The sequence below is a fragment of the Aptenodytes patagonicus genome, chromosome 1, assembly GCF_965638725.1.
Source record: "Aptenodytes patagonicus chromosome 1, bAptPat1.pri.cur, whole genome shotgun sequence".
NCBI lineage: Eukaryota > Metazoa > Chordata > Aves > Sphenisciformes > Spheniscidae > Aptenodytes > Aptenodytes patagonicus.
Window position 1 is genome coordinate 38,918,772 of NC_134949.1, and position 21,097 is coordinate 38,939,868.

Sequence of the window (21,097 nt, forward strand, 5' to 3'; positions counted from 1 at the left end):
TTTTGAAAATATAATTCATACATATAAATAAAGTGAATATTCTTTCTTTATATAGCTGCAAGATGGTATTACATACAAATACGTTCATTGGGTGAAAACATAAATCTGTACTCAGAAGTCGCCCAGGTGAAGTTATGTGTGAACTTACATGCAGATCTGTACAAACATCTTAAAATAATAACACAACAACACCCAAACACTTGACAGTATTTTTCTGAAGTGCAAGAGAAAAAGACTGTGGTGTTAGAGTATAAAAAGCATAATAAAGAGCTACACCAGTTGTCTGAAGGCTGCAAAAAAATGTGCTCTGACCTATTGCAGGCATTTGTTTTAATTATTTTAGGTTGATTTTTCAAAGTGTTTAATGGGAAAGTCTTGAAACATGCAACATACTAAATTAAAATTCATACACACCATGATGTGCCGAGCCTCTGTGGTTGCCTATTACTGTTGTTATTATTGTTACAATTAAATGCATAAACCATGAATTTCAAAGGAACAGGTTTGAATATATCGACTTCACTCCAAATCCTAACTTCTGTCCCAAATAATTCACCTTTCTCCATTTCTCTTTCACATGCACTCCAGAGAAAGATGAATTGTACCTGTCAGCAGGCCCTCCAGGTCTAACACATGTTATTACAACAGGACGAGATTTATTTCTGTCATCGTGTGCTCCACCTAGAAAGGGAAAAGTGAGAGAAAGCACACCTTCATTTTGTGATTTTTATGAAAACTCACTCCCAAGAGGCAAGTCTAAATCTTGCAGCATGCACATTTACAGATGGTCTAAAAAGATCAAAAAACGGCCAAGCCGTTAATATGAACCTCCACTGAATTTTATCTTAAATAAAATCAACCTACTGTATGGTATAGATGATTCTTTGTAAAATATTTCTACAGAGTGATTCTTAATAAATGTATATTCTTTTCTTAGAACCTCTAGTCTGCAAATCTGATCTCAGTGTGAAAACTTACTGTTCTGCAATGTTTGCTGCACAGAGGAAAAAACATCTGTACTTCAGGTATACTCAGAATAATGAGTGGCCCCTAAGGCATTTATATAGTAAGAAAAAAAAAAAAAGCTTTCCCTGAAGAAACAAATAATTCATCATTGGGGTATATTATTTAACAGCTGCATGTTTTCTTCTGTTCTCTAAGTCAGTGATAATACTTTTGTTGTACGATTCAGACTACCAGCACAATTAATCAGATTTCATACCTAATTTATACAAATACTGTATGTGAATCTTTTTTAAGAACTACAATCTTCCTGCTGATTTCAGTGGTAGCAGAATCTGGTCTTATGTGAAATGAAGTTTGTCATGTTCTTGGCATAGTTCATTAATTATTGTTCTTCCATAAACAAAAATTAGAGCAGGTCATAAAAGCAGTACGTTAATGTATGGAAAAAGTAATACATAAATCACAGAGATTTTTACAAACTGTAAGCCATAAATCTTGAAATGATTTATTAGTGTCATAAAAACTTATTGGTTTTTCTGCTGATTTAGAAAATAGACAGTTCAAATTTAATGATAACTCACCTCTTATTACAAATCCAAAAGTGTTCCCCTCTTTATGTAAAGTAACTTCCACAGTTCTAAAGATGAGACCTGATCCTTGTACAGCTAGAAGAAAAAAAATAGAAGAAAAAACATTCCAAAACTTTATTATTATTATTTTTCTAATTATACACACAGATTTGTACCTTTTCCAATTTAAGCTAGCTATTGTGTTTCTGGTCATACAATTGGAAAGAATCCACTACAGAACAGTCAGATTAAAGACCTGTAATTAAATACAACTCATCCTCTTTTTGAGAGAATTTTGGGTCAGACATTTTGCAGGTTGCCAATGGTTTGGAACAAGAGCCATAGATGCATATAACAGATGAGGAATTTGAGCCTTACTGTTTAAATTGTGGCATAATTTTGCTTTTCTTATAGTTACAGAAGAGAGCTAGAAAAGATGGAAATACACAGTGGGACACAAAAATGACAAATGAAATTCTTAAAGCTACCTATGAAGTTGGTTGGTCAGCCATGAAAATGCTTATTTGTATTGCTTAAAGTCAAGACAGTCGAGATTTTTAGGGTGTATTTCTAATCTCAAATTGCTAGATTAAGATGAAAAAAGTATTTTGCATCATAAGGATTTATTATTTTTTTCCTTTTTCAAAATGTAACATGCTCTCTCATCATTGATAAGTGAGTAAAAAAATCTTTGACTTCTAGTTCAGTCAGTATTTTCTCCGTAAACACTAGAGGAGTGGTGCACAGCTGGGTTAGGAGGTGAGAAGCCTAATGCACAAACCAACACATTTGGGTGTGATAATCCACTTTACAGAATTTGAAACCACCGCTGTTAAGAGACCAATGGCCAGTTTACTCTTAGCTTTTACAGGAAAAACTTTGGCCGGGTGTAAGAACTCCCTTTACCAAAGGGAAAAGGACACTGGGCAAAATCACACGCATGCACACTTCCCAGCTTCCAGTAAGATACTGCAAACAGCACAACACAAATAAAGATTAAAAAACCCACCCTCTATAAAATAAATGTTCTGCGAGCAGCAGAACTAATGAAAACTTACATCCTTTAATGCTCCTGCCTGCAATAATCAGTTTCCCCGGTCCCCATTAGGATACCCTGAGGGGGCAGTGGACACAAGAGGCTACACAGCTGGGGAGGCGTCTGCCGCCACCCACAAGCGAACCCCAAGGAGAAGTGGTGCCTCCCCAGTGCTGCCTGCCTCTCCTTCTGAGGACTCCCCTGGCCTGGGACTCTCTCTTCTGCCCAAGTGCCTATTTCCATGAAACATGCTGTAATGTACTTTTTTTTGGAGTCTTTCAATCCCCTGTTAAAAAAGTTACTGCAGGGAACCAGAAGAACAAGCCAGTGAAATCACATAAATCTCATTTCCTTAAGAAAATAGGCAAAAGATGGCCCTCCAAAGCATTGCTTTGTATTGCAGTAATTCCTGCTACAGCTTGAAGATCAAGACCGTGTTACTGAAGTCCACGCGGTTGGTTCCTTTTCAGCTAGAAATGTTTTACTGCCCGAAATTATGAATTATGGGGAGGAGAAGATAATTCTTGCCTTCATTCCTATCAACTGAAAGTGGCCCAGCATGTAGCTTGAGCTGAATCTATGGTTCCTAATCTGATTGGTATGGCTTGTAACCTCCACTGGGGACAAGCGAAGCCTGTAGCTCAGCAGTGAGGAACAGCACGCAGCGTCCTTCCACTTGGGCAACAACCATTCAGGTGGCTGTCCTTCCACCCCAGCCACAGCCTGGGAGGGGAAATAAGTCCTTAACCTTTAGCAACAAGAAAAGGCAGATATGACGCAGGCATGGCTCACGTTCCTGTTTGAAACGCTGAGGTGGCTCGTGCTGAAAATAGCAGCTGGATGCTCCTGCTGTGAACACTGCCAGACAGGGAAGGAAACACTAGGGAGAGTGGGATTACTAGCGCTCAGCCAGATTTAATCCATCATTATTAAACTACTCACATTTCCCCACTCTGAAACCATGATAGTCCTCTCTCTGAGGGGGCAACCATGAGACCAACAGTAGAATTTCATTATATATGGGGCAGGGAAGGACGTGCCGGGACTTCACCACGTGACCTACTGGAAAACTTCTGCGTATAATGAGGGCACTGTGTCTAGCTTGTTCACTAGAAGTTAATGGGAACAACTAGACTGCTAATTATCTCCAACTTTATTAGCTATGCTTGTATGAAGGGGTCAGAAATTCCAGGGACTTACAGAAAAAAGTATGATTGCTACTGTAATTTAGCATGTCAAAATCCTGTTTCAGTGGGTAAGGGTGGCACATATGCCAAAAGCGGGTGAAACAGAAGGAAGCCCACTTGAGTAAGTGCAAAACAATGCTCATAAACCAATTGCATCTCCAGCAAAATAATTCTGAACTCAGCTGACTTCCTTAACTCAAATACTGTGTTTCTGAACATGAAGTTCCCTTACCACAAATGAACACTAATCAACAGAGAACATTCAAAACATATTAAGGTTGTTGTCAGGAGGTCATAAAAGCAACTAAATACTTAATTAGACTAACTCTCCAGCTGCTAGAAAGCAATGGGGAGTTCATCCTCTTTTGAGCACCAAAGAGAGTGATGGATTTTTTGGCTTCTATCGCACGGAAAGTCTTTATTTAAGGAGATGAGCTTCCTAGCTGGCTCTGCAGATTTTTCTGGCCAAACACCAGCAAACCACATCTCCCCTCCAGCAAGCAGCATGAAGGAGCACACACTCTTTCAAAGGTGTGACTAGTGTAGCCCCCTTGGTGCCAGACAGCCACCTGCCACTCACTCCTTCACTTTAGGTCCCAGGTTTCCAACTCACTATTTCTCTAGCTTTCACTTCATACCTGATAGCCTCAATTCTCACTGATTTTCTCCTACAGACACACAGTCACAGACATAAGCACAAAAAGAAAGAGCAAAGGAGAGGCAAGGAAAATATTCAGTAGCACTCTGAGACTTCGGTGTCAGCGTAAACTTGTATTTTGAAGACAATCCTGCTCAGCGAGAAGCCCTTGTTTCAGTCACACAATTCTTGCAGGTTTATGTATCCTCATAGCCTACCCCACTGGGTCTTCTGCTCTAGAAATGAGATGTTGCCTAAAAGTGATGTCAGAAAAGACTGGAAAAGTCCCGAAGTATGTTGTTGATCTGGGAGAGCGGGAGGGTGCTGCAAGTGGAGAGAAGGAAGGAAAAGGCAGAGGCAGAACTCACAGACAGTCATTGGTCTCATCTCAGAAGATCTTACTATAACAAGAAGGATTCTCTTGCCCTGGAATCTATTTAATCTAATTCCCAGTATTCAAAACTGTAAGCAAACAAACAAAAAATAGTGGAGGTTGACAACTCTGCTCTGCCATTGGCTAGATTTGTGCTCCTAAAACACCTGAGCATATCTGAGAGCATCCCCCTGTACTGCCAGTTCTTTCACACCGCTTCCATGTTCTGCGATAAGCCAGAGGAAAAAAAAAACTTAAGAAAACAACCACTACCAAAAATGAAGATCACCAGCCATGCCCATCTCACTGCTGACAACACGTCTGCTATTCTGCATAGGTTTCAGTTTGCTCTGCTATTACTTACAGACTGGAGGCAGCTCATACTCCACTTCTAAAACAACCCTCTCGCCAACATTCTTGAGCAGGCTGATGATCTCATCATGGCGAAATTTGGTCAGGTTGATTCCATTCACAGATTTGATGTAGTCACCTACATCCAGCTGGTCACTCCTAGGAAAAAGTACATATTCCTTTTGTTAAAGGCAGATCTGCTGGCCCAAACTAACTAAATCCTTTAAATTACTCTATTGTGATGGTAAGAAATATTTTTTCCATTCATCTAGATTAAAACAAGTTGATCTTTCAAACAGAAAGCGGCATTTTAAGATATTAATCTAGTCTAGCTTGTTAAATATTAAAAGAACACCACTGTTGCATTATTAATTTCTGATGTACAAAACCAACTGTACAATAAAGGAGTCGGATGATTTGACTGGTTTGGGCACAGGATCCAGGAAAACATCTTCATGTCCTCATCTTTCTCTCTCTCTTTGGGAAGCATCCAAAACTATTTTTTTTGGACAACAGTTGCCTTCACAGCTAACATCACAGCTACAGGAGACAGGCCACAGCCCAAAAGCATATGTTCTGCTCAGTTACGTAGAATGATTTAGCTTAACCTTTATCTTTTGACCTGTTGCACTCATGAATAACAGCTTTTTGGTTTCCACTGTAGTAGTACACAAGGTAGGTATGACTTTAGACTTCTTTTTAATCTTAAAACCAGCTGATGAACAGGTTTTTTTAATTAAATTATGGTAGTACTATGGTTAGGTTTTCAATTTTACTTTTTCCCCTGAGTATTTTATGCTGCTTCTCTCAAGTTTTTGTTCAAGGACACAAAAAAGGACAAATAAAATTTATATAATTTAGAAGAAACTTAATTAGTCTTATGATGACTTTCAAATATCTCATTGGTATTTCTAGTTTTTGTCAAAGTAGCCTTGAGGGAAGAGGGGGACCAGCTGTTGCTGTTTCTCTCTGAGCTTCTCCGGTCTGATGGGCTGCCATTATAGATGCATCTAGTCACGTATTTGTTAGTGACCTTTCTGATGTGGTATGTATTTCTGAAGCAATCACATCTTATAATGCATTTTGTGGCTTGAGACGTGGTTACCTAGCAGCGATTCCTCCTTGACGAAGGTTAGATACTCTTGGTTTCCCATCCTTGTCGATTCCACCCGATACTGTAAGCCCTAGGGTGGTGCCTTCTTTTTTCATTAATTCAACTATTGTTGAGCCCTTGAATTCCTCTGTTGAAAGAAAATTATTGGCATTATTAAAATTTAAGTGATAACACAGATGTTGCCTTTCTGAAATGTCATCTACTTTCCAAGAAAATCAATGTGTATGTTAATAAGAAATAACGCGTACATCTGGAGATTCTTTATGTCACAATTCACAAGTTCTGTCCACAGGCTCTGCATATAGATAAATCTGAGACATATGTTTTGTAAAAGGTTATTAAAAACTACACAAATGTGCTAGTATACTATACAGAGCCAATAAATACAAAGTCTGGCAACACTTACAACTAAAGGTAGTTGTTTCACATTTTAAAAAAGCTAGCTTTTCTCATTTTCTGCTTTCTCCCTCTGAACCCTATGTTTTATAAAGTACTTCAACTGATTAACTAAATAGAAGGGTAAAAGACACAATGATATAACGGTACTAGAAAATTTTAGATCCAGACTCACTTTGAGGCCACTAGTAGATGTCAGTGTTAATCAAAACAACTGAACATAACAAGAATCCAGATGGAGATTAAACGTATCAGATCTTAACAGCTTTATTCCTTATTCTTACACAGATAGATCTCCACTATAACTCTGAAATCTCTGCAGAACAGGTATAAAGTAAGTGAAGGGCTTTCACAGCCATAGTTAGATATAAAATTTCCCTCAAATGCTGTCTGGGACACTCTCTCCTGCAATTTGCCCATTTAGCATTCTTGGAAAATGCCAAGCTAATCTCACAGACCTCAACAAATGCAAGTCACCTGCAATGGAAAGCCTCAAGCTCTCGAAAAGAGTTGTCTTTATTGTTGCATTATTATCTGGTTCTCAGGACCATCTAAGATTTTTTTTTTTAACAAATACTTTGCTAGAACATGTATACAGGGCATCAACAATGCACTGCACTGTGCACAATCTTTTGCCATGTGTTTTGATCTTTTATATAGGTTCTGAGTTTGCAGTCCAATGATGGGGAATACTCTGCTGTCTGAAGTGACATGTAGAACAGATGATCCATGCAGTGTTTTAAGCTAGCTAATAATTATACAGTTCCCTGCAACTACTGGCATGGAAATTAATGACCAGGCTTGCTCCTTCTCACCATCTACTCTGACAAGTTTCTGTATACCTCTGCCGACAGAACACGGACCTCTAAACACTCTTCCTTGGTAGGCAGGAGGGAAAGATGGACCAACCCTGTAAGGGAGTGGTAGTGTGAAATACTCATTGCTAACTGACAAATAACGTCATCTAAGAGTACGCAACAGTGTCATTAGGTTTGCACCTCTCAAAGATTTTGTAGCTTTTGCTGTACGTAATCATAGCAGGAAGAAATTAAACTACCTAAGCTGGTTTGACTTATAAGAGACTATTATCCCTGGAAGTGCTCTGAACCAGGCCCATTTGATACCCCAGTCTCTCCATTTTTCATCTTTGCTTTCTTAAATCGCACATAATTACCGTTCTTATAATGCTATATATTACATGTTTACTCATCTGCATTGCTTTGACATTATTATTACAGACTAATCCCACTGGAGTATTATTGAAATGCCCAATATCAGAACAAACCTGGGACTTCATTTCCAATCCAACAAGCAACCGCATCTGTACATGCTATTCCCCAACTAATGCAAGGTCAGTCTCTGTTCTCTAGTTAACACAATGCTATGTTACTCTTTGTGGGTTAAAAATCAAACCACTTCATGTATCACCTCACTCATAATTCATTACTTATGCCAACCAGCAAACTCTCTAATTAGTTAGAAGTCTCTGGGGCCTGTTCTTTCCTACATGTACTCCCACTATGCTAACAACATTAGCATAGCCAGCATCAGAAGGGAAGGCAAAGAAGTTTCTTCCAGATTTCTTATAATTTATGAGTAAAACAGGAATTGAATTTACAAGCCTTTTGCTTAGTGGTAAACTGAATATAGAACATGAGCTTAAGAAACGTCTTCTTACTCCATAACAGTTTATGAAGTATCAAATATCAGAATACCACACCTGCAGTACAGCTCTGTGATATGAACCAAATGCATTATTCTAAAATGAAACCGTGTAGAGAAAAGATGGTTCCAAGCCTATAAAAAGCCCAAATCAATACCATTTTACACTTCAGTTGGAGAAATGCACTTGAGAACTTCTTCCCTCCCACCATTAACAACTCCAGCAGCACTCAGCAAAATGCAGCTCACACTGGGTCCTGCCTTCCCTCGGCCTGGGGAAGGTTTCGGGTCGCTGGGCGGTGGGATCAGCACCCAGGACTGCCCCGGGACTGCCATCGCTTCCTGCTGCTGCAGGGGCAATTCTGGGCACACATCTGTCCATGCTGCACCAGCCTCCCTACAGCTTTGCTGGCATCCACCTACCTCTGGTAGAAGGCTCAGGAATCTTGCTGAATACTGGAGATGGGCTCAGCAAGGGGAGTGCAAACATGCATACTTGTACACACACACATACTTTTACACACCTGCAGACACAGGATGGAAAAGAGGCATTTGGACAATGCCTTTAATAACATGATTTAACTTGGTTAGCCCTGAACTGGTCAGGCAGTTGGACTAGATGATTGTTGTAGGGCCCTTCCAACTGAAACAGTTCTGTTCTATTCTATTCTATTCTATTCTATTCTATTCTATTCTATTCTATTCTATTCTATTCTATTCTATTCTATTCTATTCTATTCTATTCTATTCCATTCCATTCCATTCCATTCCATTCCATTCCATTCCATTCCAAAGAAAGGTTCTGCTCCTTTAGGTCTCCGGTCCTGTGAGGTGGAGCATACATAGCAGGTGAACTCTAAAGAAAACATTATGCTGCTGTTGCTTTCTTAATTCCTGGTCTGGATGCTTCTCTTAGGTTCGTTGCTGCAATACCGTAACTGTGTGTGCCTGTCTTGCAGCAGGGTCAGTTGGTGTATCAAGACTACGATCTGCCCTGCAACCTAGAAGACTACAGGGATACTCAACATAGGACAAGAAAACTTCAAAGATAAGCAGGTGCTCAAATACAAGACTGGGCAAATCTTACTGTAAGAAGATGCACAAATGGAACAACTTGCAGCTAAGTAAAATCCAAGAAACACCATGTCAAATTAATTTTTCTTCAAGGAAAATAGTATCATGATGAAGTTCCTAGAATTTTATACGTGGTCAGACTTTTTGTAATTTCCTGCCTTTTGATGTATGTAAATAACATGTTTTAATGAATAAAATGCATGGAAAATAAATTGACTCGTGAGATTTTTGAACCTGGAATATATTCACTTCTTCAAAAAGAAAATTAAATACTAAACTACAGAAGAGATTTTTTCACAGAAGAACATTTGAAAGCTGAGAGAACTCTTAATCAAAAGTTTTATCATCTATTTTCTATATTCCTACAACTTTGTATCTTAATTTACTTATTAAAGTAAAACTGAAAAACATTTGGCTTTATTCCAGATATTGAGTGTCTTCTCTGTCCCTTCTGTGAAAATTTCATTTTAAAATCCAAGAAAACTCCTAAAATCTACACAATGAGGTCAAGTGCCTCTACCCTCCACCTAGTGAATGAGTTTGTTCAGTGCAGCCCAAACAGGGCATAACCCAAACTTAACCTAAAAGTAAAAAAATACTTGCTGTTATTGATTGTTTCCTACCAAAAGACATACATAATCAGTAAGTAAGTAATTGGTAAGTCTGTTGAAAATACAGTCAATGCTGTCCTTGTATGGATTTTCCCTGTACGTCAGCAGCAATTCTGCAGAGGAAACATTTTGCTTCACATTCCAGTAGGCATCTCACAGCTTAATAAGAAATCACATAAAGATAAATTCAGTTAAGAAACAGATAGCAGTTTGTTATACTGGGGACATCACATCTACTCAATGTTTCAAGTCCTGCGGGTAGGTGTATTTCTCCGAGTGTGACAAGAGGGATGTCAAGAGATGATGAACATTCCATTCCTTGTTGCCCTTTTCCCGACTGGCTGTCACTAACTCCTAAAACACCTAAATTTTTATTAAAAACAAGCAAACAAAACCACAGCAGTGAAGAGAATCTGAAAACATGAAGCTGACCTCAACCTACTCTGTGCCATCTCCTCCAGCCTGTCGAGGGGCAATCCCCATAGCAGTCCTAGTTCAGAACCCAGCAACCTACAGCAGAAGACAAACTGGTATGAGGTGCATCAGAGCACATCTACAAGGCACAACACACTGCAGTTACCAGTGGGACTGTAAATTTAAAACAACGCCAATGCAGGTTGCCTTGGGTTGGCGGCCGGGCTAACGTGACTCTGATAACTTGGATAAATGTTGTACAGGTGAAATGTTGTACCATTTTCAGTGAAAGCAAGGGAGATGGGTGAGGCTCGGGCACTTGCAAAAAACTGCCTAAAATAGACTCAATTTATACCGACAGCTATTTTGGTGGTGTACAGGGCATTAGACAATCCTTTTTTCCTTTTTTTTTCAGCTATAAGAGCATCTACGAGATGACTTTGCCACTGCAGAGATATTATCTAAAAAACAAATACCTTCCACCAGCGTTTACAAACTGGAAAAAGTCTGACTGTTGCCTGGTCTAGGCATGACATGGAAAAGCAAATAATGATATTTTATAATGAACCACAGGCTGCGATACACAGGATGTGATCACATAACTCACTGAAAACACCAGGCCTGCAGGACATGGCAGCATAGCTCACAGTTGGCTGGTTTCCCACCTAAAAAGAGCTTAGTTCTTGTGCTATTTGGTTTTGGGTACGTTTGTCGTATTCTAAGGCACAGAAAGGATGCCTTGGCAGCCAACTCTCTCTAAACCAAAACTGAGGCATACAACAGGAGTGGTCTTCAATTTAGCGTCAAACATAAACATTACATTTGAAACTCTGTTTATACACCAAAAGATTAGAAATGAATATAAATATCCCAAACCTGAAATCAAATAACCACCAACTGAAAGCCAGTAACAGACAAAAAATGCCTCTTTGCTCTTAATGACAAGAACCTCATCAATTTCTTAGCAGAAGAGTATTGGAAGAAACACCTGATATAAGACACAGTTATCGACGCACACCACAGTCACTTCAGTAATTACATTTCAGGAGTGAAATGTTTAGCAGGACTGTACGAGTAAGACCCCTTCAGACCCACAATCAGCTGTTGGAGAACTGCATTTCATTTTTTACAGAGACCAGAGTTAAACCATTATTACCTTCGTAAGGCATAACATTTCCATCCCACAGCCTATAGTGCAGTTATGACAAACTGTCCCAGTGCTTCTCAGGCAGCAGCACAGCCATGCTAGCACATGTTCAAGAGCCAATATCCTGCTTGTGTCTGAATCCACCCCTCTTCAATAGGAGTGGTAAAAAACATTTGTCAGAAAATGCAAAAATGGCATGGCATGCCACGGCATGGTGTAAAACCAGTTTTCACAGAGAAGCAGCTTCATACAGCAGTGATAAGAATGATCTCTGTACAGCCAACTTACAACGGATGGTGTCATATAAGGATGCAAAAAGGGCTGCTTTGAACTTAGAAAGGGAAAAGTGGTCCATGGAAGGAGTTGTATAAGAAGCAGAGAGGTTTCTCTGGGCTAACTGCAGCAGCTATGCAGACTACAGTGGGAGCTGGGTGGCCAGGCGGCTAGAAGCTTCTGCACAATAATACCAGAAAACAAAAAAATGTGTGTTGATACACAAAATGACCCTAAGATTCCAGTATTAGAAGTCTAAAGTTATTTATCCTGCTACTTTGACAGATACCGCACATACAAAGAGATTAACTTGAGTTATCTCAATACAGACGATGCCTTCTGAATCTTCCAATAGCTGGGGCTACTAGGATTTTTTGTCCGTGACCACTTCTGAATTCTCCTCTCTGTAGTTTGTTTTTCACCCTACATCAAGGACTGAAAGTATCAGGCCGCACACAGTCAGAACAAGCAGCCCTTCCCTCTCTACATTTTCTTGAGATGGCTGTTGACAAGGCTTATGGAGGAACAAAATTAATGCAAAAAGTAAGAAGATAATGTGAAAACAACACTGAGAAAATGTTTAAAACTGCCATACCATTTGGAGGGGTTCTTATTTTTAAAGTATCTTTCTGTCATTTTTTGCTCGTATGCGTCTTGTTTTCTGAATTTTTGTAGATGCCCATAAAGGTGGAATGTAATGCAGTGCAGAACATCTGCTTAGAAGGAAATTGAAAACATACAAGATTACAGTTTTATAATCCCCTATTATAGGTAATCAAATTACAAGCTTGAATTCTTATAAGTATATTGAAGAACAATCAACATATTTTAATTAAAATGGATTTAGAAAGTAAGATATGTTTCAAGTTTGAGTGTCAAAAATAACAGAATTACTATTCATAATCCCTGAGCAAATCTTGGCAGAGAAATTCAATTAGAGGAAAAATTATTAATAAAATTATAAAACATTAAAACATCTGGCTTCAGTAAATATGAATACTTTAATAAGATGCAGATTTAGTGGAATCATAACAACAAAACTTTTTTTTTTTTTGCATTATTACCTACAAAAAAGATATTTTATCCCTGATGTACCACTGTGCAACATGGTTGGTATAAAGATGCAGTGTGAACTACAAACCCACTCAGTGATGTAGGCTAGTTAAAGCACATTTATTCCTTGAGCTAGCTGTGAAGTTCTAGCATTTTCATTGATGGCTTTCTTTGGGAGAGTACCTACATTCATTCTTTGGGAGAGTATCTACACTATCTGTTGATCACTGCCTGCATGCTTGAAGATTTGCAATGATCAACTTCCTCATCTTGGGATAAGGACCCATTCCACCTTGAGGTACTTGCTAGGTTTCAGTAAGTTCAAGCATTTTTCTGCCTCCACGTTATCTGTGGTGGCAGTTAAATTCCTGAACATGTGCGGGGCCCAAAGCAGCTCATTAAACTGTCAAAGTGGAGCTTTCTGAAGCAAGGACATTGGAGGGTAGGGCAAAACAAGCACGATGACGAACAACTTGATGGTCTCAACCTTCACAACCACTTCAATAGACAATACAGGGCTTTCCTGAGCTCAAACCTCTTTGCTTCCACACAACGTCAGTTTTTTTGTTTGGATGGGGAATGGGTAGAAGGTACTTCTGAGCTGGAGCTCGCATCCATAGTTATCTCAAATTTGTATCTCCCACATAACACAAGTGGCTCCTTTTGAAAATTTTGCTTCGTACTATAAGCAATTGAGTCTTAAACTCAAGAATGGCCCGTGTATCAGCAGTGTTTCCCTGAACACCTCTGCATGTCTCTTCTAGGCGCTGTCGATGAAGAAAGGACAGAGCTCCATGCCAACACTAGTCTTCTCTAGATTTCTGTCTGAATTGGACGAAGGCTTCACTAACCCTCCTCCCTTGCTAGTGGAAGTCCTGTTGTGCAGAACAGCACAGAGCTTTGACACTGATGTGGTATTTTGATTTATAAACATCTGCCCGTAATTCTGATGGATTCACTTCCAACTTCTGCTCCATTTCCTTTACCAAGAAAGTAGCACCAGGAGAACTGGGGCTAATTAGCACTTATTTGTACTGAGGTGACACTATTCACAAAAGCGTGGCCTGACTGTTCCAGTTTCTCTGCTTTCTACAGTTACGAAAATGGATCAGGCAGGATTGATTACAGGATTGATTGCATTTGGGCATTTCAAGGCAGGAAGGAACCACTGAGAACGATTCCCTCCCTGATCTCCTGAGTGACACAAGCAGAGAAACATGATACAGCGATACCTGCAGCTACAGATTAGCTTTTAGAAAGATATCCAATGTGGATTTGAAAGCATCGTGTGATGGAAAATCTGCTACATGCACAGGTAATTTCTATCTGAATTGGAGTAGACAAGCCTTCAATCCCAAGATCTCATTATACTAGCACCATTACATTCAGCATCTCCCTGCAGATACAGAACTGTAACCTCTGATCAAATCACCTCTTAATCTTCTTTCCATTTTAGATTAAGAACTGCCTGAATTGCTTAGGTTTTTGCCATTTAAGACACGTTTTGCAGCTCCTTCCAATGTTTCAACATCCTGTGGCTACCAGGTAAGTTTTAGCAATAGTGCCATTAGATCCCATTTCTCCATTTGAGCTATCATTTATTATTACTAAACGTACTTTGAGTTGCCTGCCATGGTCTACAGTTGCTGCATAATTTAACATTTTAGTTAATACAAAACATCAGTTTTCCTTTTTATGATGTGGAGCCGAGATTATTAGTATCATGGCAAAATTGAAGCAGTAAGGATCAGAAAAGAATATAGTGAAGGTGTCACTTCTTTTTAGATAAACTATTGTGCAGGCATTCAAATAATGGATGGTGAATTTTCAAATATATATTATGAGGACTGAAATTTGGAGGAATGGGCCAGTAGAACTTTTCCTAGTACTTGGATTAAGGAGCAGATATTTTAAATTTTTAGGGGTCATATACCTCTTTGTTTGTAGAACATACAAAGTTGAATGATACGTACACCCTATCCTTCTACTTGATAGTACTGAGGGGGATTCGGCATGACAAAAGGGTTTATCAAAGTCTCTGTGTGGAAGATTAGACAATCCTTGGAAAAATGAGAAATTAATGAAAAAAATGAATGAGAATGAATGAGAAAAATGGTAAATGAGAGTGAATACTTCCTACAGATTTTACTTTTTGTCCTTTGTGCTCAGTGATCACTGATACCTTTATGGTTTGCTTACTCTCTACCTTTGCGGAAAACCACAACTCAGAAATGTTCACTTCTGGAAGATGGTAGTTCAAAAATAGGCTGAAAGAATGCATAGCTATGAATGCTTTAAAAAGTGATCTGATAATGACTCATTCTTTTTCTACACTTCAGTCTGATATAAAACTAAAGTTACAAGGATGGCTTAGGGGGAAATTTAATAAGCAACAATACCTGACAAATAGGATGCACTGAATTTTTTTATTAGGTGTTTATAGTAGAAAAAAAAATGCCTGTGACAAAAGGACCATTAACTTACTCAACATTCAGGATGAAGAAAAAATATAGTTAAAGCCAAAGGAAAATCAGGGTTAAAGAACTACAAAATAAGCTACTGGCTTATATTAAAATTTGCCAAATCACAGGAATAGCGATGACTTTAGCTGTCAACAAGCATTTAAAATCCACAAGGATTTACTACTTCTGTAAAAGAAATTTGCCAACAGGAAAAAAATTAAGGAAAAAAAGAAAAGGAATAATTCGGGCATTTCTTGGCTGCTAACCTGTGCTCTGTAACTCTCTAATCAATCTCCGTACTTATTCCCTAAGGTTTAATGTATGCATAATGAACTAATGGCAAAGAGGAATGACAACAGTTGCATTCATTTGCATGAACTAACTTATTAGATAGTCAAGCTTGCTGAACAAATCACTGCAGCGAAACAGTAAAATGCACAGCTGCAAGAATGTACCTATGTGATTTCTTTTGTCATCTAAATTGCCAGCACTTGCCACAGAATTAGCACAGAAACTGAAATGGCATCATATTAGCACCTAGTAATAGCGCACGTATTAGCCTGTGAGACAATAGGAACATTTTACATCTTCAGGTCACTTCAAGAAGCTGCATGCAGTTCTCAGTGAAAATCTGAATGTGACATCAACGTAAGAGGCTTATGTCATCCTGGAGCAGTCTCATTATTACATGCTGCAGGAAAAAAAGACTTTCCTCTGCCAAACTCCAAAATGTGATGCACGTTTCACAGGAAAGTTTTTTGGCTTTTCTTTCAACATTTCCTCCTATCCTCCGGAAACTTCAGGTGAAAAGGAACAAAGATGATTACACCTACCTGCCTCTCCAAAAATATTAAGACATGCTAGCTATATATTCTGGTTCACGTCTACTTCAAACACTCATCTTGTTCATTATCTCTATTGCAATGGCTTGCTTTCCTTTCAGTGACCGGGAGGTTAAGAAAAAGACAGACAAGTAAGTGTCTCTATGAATTGAAGAAATAGCCAAAGTCTTCAAATAGACTGAAACAGATAAAGATTCAGCTAAACAGTACTACCTGGAGGCTTCAATGACATCTTTCATTTCAAGCAAAATGCAACGTACAGAATCTCAACAAGGATGCTAATAGGGGAAACTGCTAACATGACTCAAAGCACGCCTGTTGAAAATACTTGCTTATTTTAAAGTTAGATTGTCTGTGAAAAAGAACTGTTACTTTATCAAGGCTGCTCTTAAACAGAAGGAAACTGCCTGCTTGTGAGCACTTCTTCAGGTTGCTGACTCCATGCAAACAACTCATGAGATGTGACTGTCCCTGTGTCTCCTCTCCTCTGCTGTTAAAGGATATACTGCCAGTTTTTTTTAAGGAAATATTTACATTCTAAATAATTTTAAGTTTACAAAATCACCTAAGGAACCTACCAGGCCTCTCTCAATACAGAGGCCTCAGCACAGAGATATTCTAATATCATTTACAGTACAATTTGCTAACCAGAACTAGAGGAAAAACTATGGGAAAATTGTATTTTTACATTTGATATGGTTCCAGTTTGGTATAAAACTTCTGAAAGTTACACAAACAAGTGCATTCTGAAACCTTTTTCTTCTCCAGATATACCAACACGTGGTGGTTTTGAAATGAAATAAACTTCTGCTCCCTGTGACCTGTATCTTTTTGTTTCACTGCTGCTTATACTGGGCTGCTCCCAGCTGTATGCCGTGCTGTGTGCCCAGAAGCCTGGAAAGGCTGGGGACCCCACACCAGAGTAGTTCATGTGCAGTTCAGTTATCCTTCGTCACTGGATTTATGAACTACCACAGGTTTAATAAAGCAATGCTTTTCAGCTGAGGTCTGCATCACTGGGAAATTTCCAACTAGTTCAGGCACTGAGCATCTGCAATTGCCATTCATTTCACCTGAAAAGACCGGTGCTCAAATCTTCTTTTTCTTTGTATTGCTATACTGTTAAATTGCTTTGAAAAATTGTGATAGGCTTACTCGTGTGACTAAAGCAATCACAACGGCATAAATCATACACTGCTTGCTTGTCCCAAGTACGATATCAAATACATCAACCTGAACTAGTTGGATTCCTTAACTCCCATTTTCAGCCGCTTTAATGCAAAAAACCACCATGATTTAGACTTTAGAAATATAAAAAACTAATCCCCCCCTTTGTTTTTCTATGTCAGATTAACACTTTGACAGTAACAACAAACGATTTCAATTGCTTCCTTTTAACCCGTTAGTTCCTGGCAAATAAACTGACCAGAGATCTAATTACAGACTCAAATTTTGCAGCTATAACTTCTGAAATCTTCAAGGATGTCACTCCAGTCCTTAACTTGTATCAGATACTCAGATTTAACAGCTTGTTTTTTCCCTAACTTACAGCCTATCCTATAGTTTGGGCATACATATAAAGGATATTTCAGCCTGGAGAAAAGGAGGCTGAGGGGAGACCTCATCGCTCTCTACAACTACCTGAAAGGAGGTTGTAGCGAGGTGGGTGTTGGTCTTTTCTCCGAAGTAACAAGTGATAGGACGAGAGGAAATGGCCTCAAGTTGCGGCAGGGGAGGTTTAGATTGGATGTAAGGAAAAATTTCTTTACTGAAAGAGTGGTTAAACATTGGAACAGGCTGCCCAGGGAAGTGGTTGAGTCACCATCCCTGGAGGTATTTAAAAGACGTGTAGATGAGGCGCTCTAGGGACATGGTTTAGTGGGCATGGTGGTGTTGGGTTGACGGTTGGACTCGATGATCTTAGAGGTCTTTTCCAACCTCAGTGATTCTATGATTCTATGATTCTATGATATCATATGCCAAACATGCAGACATGTTTAGTATTTCTGCCATTTTTATAACATCACTTACCTTAGCACTGTTAATGAGAGTGTCTCATACCAGTTTGAATGTACCTTATGGAGCTAAGATTTACACCCACAAAGAACGTCTGGCATGATAGGATCTGTTTTTACTCGTAAGTACGCAACAAACAGTTCATTAAAATGGCCAGCAAGATTAGCATCATCTATACGCACAACTTGGGATTTCCTAAGAAGAGCAGGAGAGGCTGCTGATGGTATCTAATACGGCACAGAGCTATTTATCTAAACTGGAGAATTCGGAAGAATTGCTAACGGTAAATGTTTCTAGACAGGATCTATTTTAATCCCCAGAATTTAGCTTATTCTGAAGGTCACCTCCTCCAAGATTTTTTTGAAAATAGATGGGAAAGGTGATTTCTGCCTGAACAAACCTACCCGATAGACACATTTGCCCTAATTTTTTCTAGGCATTTGTAAAACATGTTCAACTATTGTATGGATTTTTCTTCTAAGTTCGCTCTGCATAAATGTCTTGCAGGTCCCATCCCAAAACCTCTTTTCTGCTAAGGGCAGATTTACATTAACAAAATGTCCCCAACGTGACTATATAAGCACGGATATAATGTCAAACCCTCTCAGCAGAGATGAAGTCATAATGGGGGAAAAAAGAAGCCAAAAATATTTAGACCAATTTGTCAAGCAAGAGAAGAGAGACAGCACTTCTGTGCTGATGTCACTTTGCCTACCTCGAAGCTTTGGTCATTTAGAAGTACTTCAAAATTCATACTTCCTACCAACCCGGCTTCACCAGCAATATTTCCCAGGAAATACCTAGTTTATACATCTTACAGAAGGCCTGTAATAAGAGCCTCTGCTCTGAATTTTCTTTCCCTTCTTTGTTTAGCAAAGTCTGGTGCAGGTGATCTTCAGGCCATAACAGGTCTGAACATTCATCATGTTTTTCCCCAGTGAAGACCCAGGACTTATGATGGAGATAGAGATACCAGCCTAATGCTAACTGCTACCGCCTGATAAGAATATTTGGTATGGTTTTGAGTTTATAATGTTTAATTTTAAATCATACATGCATTAGAAAAATACAAGATGATGCCCTGACATCTTCTGATCCCCATGTATTGACTACTGGTCAATGATATTTTTATAGGATAGCGGATATATTAAAACGTGCATTGGATCAGCATATAAAACGTTCTAGACTGTATTCCAACTTTGTACATAGAGAAAATTTGGACTATAAAATGCATCCATAGCTTGTCAAAAATACTCTGAGACTCCCAATACCCTTAACTCAGACCATGAAAAGCACATCTTACCATACGTTACAGTCATGTCCAGCTATCATCCTAGTTGGCTAGCACTTAAGCTAGACTGACTGACTTAAACAGCTTGTCTATTATTTTCTGTGGTGTGGGATTAAGTAAGTCGAGCTCCATGATTTTCATTATGTTCCCATCCACTATATGCTCTCTATTGCACCATTACCTTTTGTTAGTGGGTAAGGAATAAAGCTCTCAGACTTTAATGATCTCATTAGAGTTAGGTACCATCCTAATCATAAAATTGCAGAAATTCCTTACTAGGCATCTGGTTTTGTAGCTACAAGTTTGTAATGACTTTCAAATACATAAATTTTCAATTCCAGAACCAATGATGTATCTTTTAGCCAGAACTCAACCTGAAAACTTCTTAGAAAAGCATATGTGTTTACTCCCATGTGAATATATTCCATGCAAGTTATTTAGAAATTATTATTGACTTTGATTGCACTGCAGCATTAGTTATTCTTGACAGACTTGGTCCTTTTTGCTGGAGTCTTGGTTTAATGGCAAAATTTCCCTATACGACCTCTATCATTTTTTACTTCTAACTTTTGTTTACAGAAGCAATATTTTGGGGATCAATATTCACACTGTGTCACCAGGTATGATCACTCATAGTTTGCCAGTGATATCTAAAATTCAGCTGCAGCATGTGTCCCTCATTTTTCTATGACATTGGTTTTTTACTACCACAGAGGGCAATGCTCATTTTCTATATCATTTATCTGACAAGTATTTGGGGGTCACAATGTCATCTAATATGGGAAGAAGGTCTTGGCAGGATCTTGTCTCAGAGTTAACTATTAAGCTGGGCTCATTTTGCTTCACTGATAAAATCAATTAACATTGAAGATTGGCACTTGTTCCTGCTTGGATTGATATTCACAGTGTCCTTCCACCAACGTTTTCTATGAATAGGAGCATTGAAATCTCTTGATTTTGGCCTTGTTCCTATTTTATCCTACTAAAATTCTCCTTGTTTTGCTTTCTGTACTCTTTTCAGTTTGTTAATAAGTGCGACTTTACTGAAAAGACTTCTTCATGCCCTTATTCACACAACATTAGTGGATTCCCAAGACCATGCAGATAAAAAGTGAGAATGATATCTGCAATTTGGACAAGGACAATAAATAAAAACGATAAGCATCTGCATTCTACTAGCCTGTATATCACCTACAAAGTTAATAAAGTCTCCCACTCTATTAATGTAAGTGGTATGAATGGATGTATGCACCTGTATATAAAAAAAACCAGGTGCCCAGTAAATTAATTATGAAATTAATTTGGACAGAAAAGGATTTGGGAATCCTGACAGGTGATCAAAACTCACTGGCCAGAATAATTAATGCAAACCACAAACATATAAACATGACAGTTTTCCACAGCAATACCTAGTACACCTTTGTATTTAGTGAAGTAGTGACCGTCACTTGGATGCTTTATCTCATTCTTGTGACATGATTCAACAAGATTATTATTAACCAAAGAGAGGGCAGGAGAGTCAGAAAAGAGCTTTCAGAATAGTTAAAGAAACACGCCTGGGAGCAAAAGACCCCAGAAGCACAATTTGTTTACTTTTAAAAAGGGAAGATTAAATGGTGATTT

General features: G+C 38.7%; 1 protein-coding gene across 6 annotated transcripts in view; it reads right to left on the minus strand.

The window, feature by feature from the left end:
- Positions 1–21,097, minus strand: part of GRIP1 (glutamate receptor interacting protein 1) — a 341,605-nt gene that overhangs the window by 79,071 nt on the left and 241,437 nt on the right. For all 6 annotated transcript variants that reach the window (XM_076332384.1, XM_076332382.1, XM_076332386.1 and 3 more), the window contains exons 3-6: positions 6,225–6,360; positions 5,133–5,278; positions 1,548–1,631; positions 606–681 (exon numbers count right to left, since the gene is read on the minus strand). In XM_076332384.1, coding sequence (XP_076188499.1) covers positions 606–681; positions 1,548–1,631; positions 5,133–5,278; positions 6,225–6,360 — 442 coding nt within the window. The remainder of the gene's footprint in view (positions 1–605; positions 682–1,547; positions 1,632–5,132; positions 5,279–6,224; positions 6,361–21,097) is intronic.